Genomic DNA, 5,479 nt, shown 5'->3' on the forward strand with positions numbered 1-5,479 from the left:
TCACATATACATGCACACGTATACACAGGATACACGCAGGCACACAATCACACACAAAAACGCAGTTACATATACACGTATAGTTACACGCGCACGTACATTCTCTCACTCTCTCTCTTTCTCTCTCTCTTTCTCTCTCTCTCTCTCTCTCTCTCTCTCTCTTTCTCTCTCTCTCTCCACCAACATCCTGCGAGAGTCTCCATCCACCGAACGACACGAGAGGGAGTTCGAGTTCCTGGCTCGTCCCTCACGGCTGCAGTGCGTTTCCAAACACCCATGAGACAACCTCGAACTACTCGTACGCACGCACGCACGCATGCACACGATATTGAAGAGACACGAGGATGAAACGATCGAGACGTTCCCGAGGCTCTTTGTAATTAGTGCTGAAAAGTCGACGAGTTGGCCGCTGGACAGCCAACGACACGCGACTGTGTCATTGATATCAATACAAATTCGTTTTTTTCTGCCCCTATTTTCCGTCTGTTGGATTAATTGACTGTCGTATTAATCCCTCTATTAGTATCTACGAGATATCCAAATGATATAAAAAGCTTCCACTCATAAGCTCGAGTGAATTGTGTTGACTGTTGAAGGACTGAAAAGTTATATGTGTGCGTCGGGAAAACCCCATGAGACCAATTGTGCTCTCAGTCGAAGTACGCGAATTGAATCTCGTCCCGATAATGTCATTTTGCAACGTATCCGATTCGCAGCTTCATCTTTGGTGCTGAAGTGTTTGAAACACGGATAAAGAAACGATCTTTCAGAGTTTTAAAGATGCAATGTTGAGAATATAGTGTAGCATCGTGACTCGATTGAAGATTTTTACGTAAGTCATACCGACTTATATTTGCTCCGGATACAGAGGAAGGAAATTTACATACACGGAAATAACAATTTTCGTAAAAGATAAGACGTGCTCCGTCAGAGGCGAAATGTCTCAAGTAAAGGGAAATCTTCGATACTGTCAGAGCCGAAGAAAAAGGTAGCACCGTTAGATTATTAAACGGAGATCAAATCAAAAACAGCTAAGAAGCATTAACTTGAAAAAAATTAAGCATTATCGACTAGTTCGAGTTGCACGTTGCAAGATAGAGAAGCTTTCATCTCTTACAAATCGGATGAAAACAAGTTCGTAAGGAAAAATTGAAGAAAAATTCTTTTCTCATTTACCACGTCAGAAACCAAATCCAGAAATAGTTTGAGTGAAGGGATTCGAAGGATGTCCGATAGATATCATGAATTACTATTGAAAATCTGAGTATAGCGGAGCAACGGATGGCATCTCGTTTCGAGACCAAGGAGCGACATTGATGAAATTAACATTTCCATATTAATTCTTATTGTCAAGGCTATTTTACAACAGTTGAACATAGATCGTTGAAAGTCGTGAGTGAACTTATGAATGGATCTACTTAATCCAATGACCTAGTGCCGTATGAAGGAAGGTTAGAACGAAAGACAAGGAAACGGAACGTGTTGTTACAGCGTAATGAGTTCTATAATGTGTAAATAGGTGTACATACGGGAAAATCCTTATATTATATTAGCGTGCGCGATTTCTTTAAAGCAAAAAAACGATTTTACGTCATTTAAGTTTTTTCTCCCTCGGCCTCTCTCTCTCTCTCTCTCTCTCTCTCTCTCTCTCTCTCTCGCTCTCTCTTTTTCTATATATTTCTCTCTCTTTTTCCTCTTGATTGCTTATTCCTATGTATCACAAAATACCTTCATATATATGTCTTGTATTTAATAATAGAGTTTAGATTAAGAATATATGCGCTTTTAACTACGTACGATTAATAAATTGCTAATTCCGCGTACATTTACAGAAGTTATTTAATAAGGCCTGCACATGGCTCGTGAGTAACACTTTTGGACTCGCGTTAATATATATTGCATATATTACATATTACGTACAGCATAAATACGTGTACATATTTCTACAATCTATAATCTCTATTGTTCTGATTTTTCTCACTGATTTTGTAGTATTCGAAAAGCAGGTCGGAGCAGTACGGGTATCCAGTGCTTAGCCTTTTAGCCCCGGCACGATAATTAATTAGCTCGCGGGCATCATTAGAATGAAACAACGTCGAGCCGCTCGTAGGACTTGAGGAAAGAAAGCGAGAGAAGAAGCACAAATTGAAGTGAAACGAGGAAATCGCGTTTTCGTCACGAAAAAGGAAACGTACGAGCGCGTAAATCAATTATCGAATTTTAGACAAAATCATGTCTCACGATCGTGTCAAAATGGCTGTCATCTTGTAAAATTACTTTCTAGAGATCTATCCTAAAGAAATTTCTTACGATCATCGGTAATTTCTCAAGAGATCTTTTCTCGCTTCATTTACCTCCAGGCTATGTAAGCTGCTCAAGCTTAATATAAAGAAAAGGTAAAAAAAAGGGGACCAATTTTTTACTCTTATTCTTGTAATCTCTCTCTTTCTCTCTCTCTCTCCCTCCCCCTCTCCTTTTCTATCTTATCTATCTTTCTCTTTCACTTTCTCTATCTACCTTGATACTCTTAATCAAGTCGCCCACTGGACTATCTATAAATCTCTGTACACTTTGTCCGTGTTAAGTCTGTTGTGGACCAGTGAATGCAGGAAATACGAGGAATGGAGTCGCGACTCATGCAAGCAATAAATTAGAGACCAACTAAGTATGACCACGGCACCAAAAACGTAACAGAAGTAACGCTACAACAGTAGGAAATCGAAGGTGTCAGTTACGCCGAAATTAGCTAAATTTAAGCTAAACTAGATTCTAAAAGATTTGGTCCAATAGAGGGAAAAAAGGCGGTTAATGATTATCAAAAATTATGAAATTTTAATCACACTTTGTTAGTTGCGCTAAGAAAAATTAATATAAACGTGAGTGCATGAATTCCAAAATTACGCGTACGAAGTAGTAATATCACAAAATTCACAACTTGAGCAAAAGAGACCTCTAAGCAAAAAAAAAAAAAAAGACTTCCGATTAAACTATCGTGATTCACGTCTTAAAATACGCATCGATTACAGTGGGAACAAGATCTACCAACAAAGTTGGTATCGCAAATCGAGTTTGTTTGATCCGAAAAAATAATCTTCAGCGAGAGACAACGGCTTCCAGAACGATCCGAGAGGACGAAGAAGAGCACGTGTGGACGTATTTACGTATTCGACAACGATGGCATTATCCTGAAACGGGCATGACGCCCTTGGCCTCGAGATGCGACGAGACTACCACCCTCCTACTGTTGCTGCTACTCGAGCTGGCACCCGGGGTACGTTGCTATTCGCGCGCGGCCGCAACCTCCGCTTCGTCTTTACCGAGATAGCATTTACAGTCCCCGGCGAGGGTGCGAGTGATGCCGCTTCTCGGCAGCATTATGACCATCGCCGTCGATAATCCGACAACGGCGTCCACGAGCATCTTTGAGGGGAACATGACGTGGTCTCGACCAATCACTGGTGGCTCTACGTTTCCGAGTAACGAGGCCCTTTCAACACGTGCGATCCCGAACGGTAAGCAACGTCGGCGTCCAACCGCGACAGCTACCAGTGGTCGTGTTAGTCGCCTCCTTAGCGGTAGAGGTGCTGAGAAAGGATCGAGCAAGAACGCTGCTAAAAACAACGAAAAACACATTGAGGGAGACGAGCGTAACGCCGCGACCACGGGAAAAGAGGACATCGAGGCAACAAAAAAGGAAGCTTCCCACCATTGCGGTCAGACTTCAGAAACTCAAATTTGCGGCAGAAACATCGTAGGCGCGACAAAGAGTGGAGAAACTGCATTTACTGGTAAAGAAAAGGGGGCAGGGCTAAGTACTGGGGGTGGCAGCAGTGAACAAAGTGTTGATAGCATAGGCAGTACTACCGATAGTGTAAGTGTGAGTACAAGTGTATTAAACAGCACGGAGGAAGAAGTTGCGATCGAATACGGAAAGGATTTGTTGCTCTTCGGTTTTAGCGACACAATGGAAGACGCAATCAATTTGTTCAACGATTCGTTTAACGGAAGCTTCCGTCATCCCCGGAATATTAGTTTATATAATAACGAGACTTTCATTGTTTTTGGGGAGGGTATGTACCCATCGGGATACACTCTCCCGCATATTATACTGGCGTCCATCCTCGCGACGTTACTAATGATCGTGATCGTTGTGGGAAATATGTTGGTAATAATTGCCATAGCTACGGAGAAAGCGCTCAAGAATATACAGAATTGGTTCATAGCCAGCCTTGCGGTAGCGGACTTTTTTCTTGGTCTCGTGATCATGCCATTCTCGCTCGCTAATGAGATCATGGGTTACTGGATCTTTGGATATTGGTGGTGTGACATTCACTCTGCCATGGACGTATTGTTGTGTACGGCCAGTATCATGAATCTGTGCCTAATCAGCTTAGATAGGTTTTGGAGCATTACACAAGCAGTCGACTACCTGAAGAAAAGAACACCAGCTAGAGCCGCGCTTATGATTGCCCTCGTCTGGATACTATCGGCGCTTGTTTGTATACCACCGTTACTCGGATGGAAAAGACCCACCCCGGAGGAAGAATATCCTAAATGCGAGGTAAGTTACAATGTTATCAAATTAGAGAATTATTATTTTCTTAGTTACTTATTAATTATCAATTCTCATCTCGACTTTAACTACGTAATCTGAGTTATCGGTAAATAAAATTAATATCAAACACAGATAATTATGTAAGAATTAAAAATTATACGTAAAATTGTATCGAACCACTATCAGACTTTACATTGAAATATAGAAAATTGAATTATATCGATATATCGTATTAAGTTCCTCTAATAAATCGAAAAATTGAAACATATTGTGAAACTAGACAAATATCATCTGTACCTTAAGTTTATTTATTTTTTGTTATTATTAATATAGTTTTTATTATAAATTGTTGCATAAGAAGGATCATTATAGCAAAGAAAACAGTGACTCGAATTCAGTTGCTTTATAAACAATTATGAAATGTACCAGATAGAATTTAATTTTCAGTCGTTAACTCCAGTAATTATAATGAATACAATGAATTCTATTTCCCGTAATAATTAATAATTGTATTGCCCTATAGAGTGATGTTTGTAAGTGAAAATTACATACCTAAGTATAATTTTAAATTCCTTTATAAATATATTTTGACACATTTTATAAATAATTTGACCTGAATGATTAATATTTATAACACCTTCATAAGTATAAATCATTCATATTTAAAATATTTTGATAAATTTATATATATAGAGCATTCTCTGTCAAATCGGCCACCCCCTGCTCATTTCAATTTTTGAGATAAAATTCTTTATTAGGGCTTAAAATTTTCCTCGAAATGTCTATTTTACGATGCCGTATGGCGTTCTTAAAAATTCAAAATGGCGAACTCAAAATGGCAATTGGAATAAAAAAAGACATTGGAAAAATTAATGATATCGTGAATAAACGTGTACGATGTGATGTAGAGGTCTGATCTCTCTC

General features: G+C 39.4%; 1 protein-coding gene across 1 annotated transcript in view; it reads left to right on the forward strand.

The window, feature by feature from the left end:
* The first annotated feature begins 2,458 nt into the window (after nt 1-2,458).
* Octalpha2R (alpha2-adrenergic-like octopamine receptor) overlaps nt 2,459-5,479 on the forward strand; it is a 114,785-nt gene continuing 111,764 nt past the window's right edge. The window contains 1 exon segment of the mRNA XM_018456526.1: nt 2,459-4,561. Within this exon segment, the coding sequence (XP_018312028.1) occupies nt 3,356-4,561 (1,206 nt within the window). The 5' untranslated portion in view covers nt 2,459-3,355.

Source organism: Mycetomoellerius zeteki, unplaced genomic scaffold (genome assembly GCF_001594055.1).
Source record: "Mycetomoellerius zeteki isolate Tzet28-1 unplaced genomic scaffold, Tzet1.0 scaffold113, whole genome shotgun sequence".
Lineage (NCBI taxonomy): Eukaryota > Metazoa > Arthropoda > Insecta > Hymenoptera > Formicidae > Mycetomoellerius > Mycetomoellerius zeteki.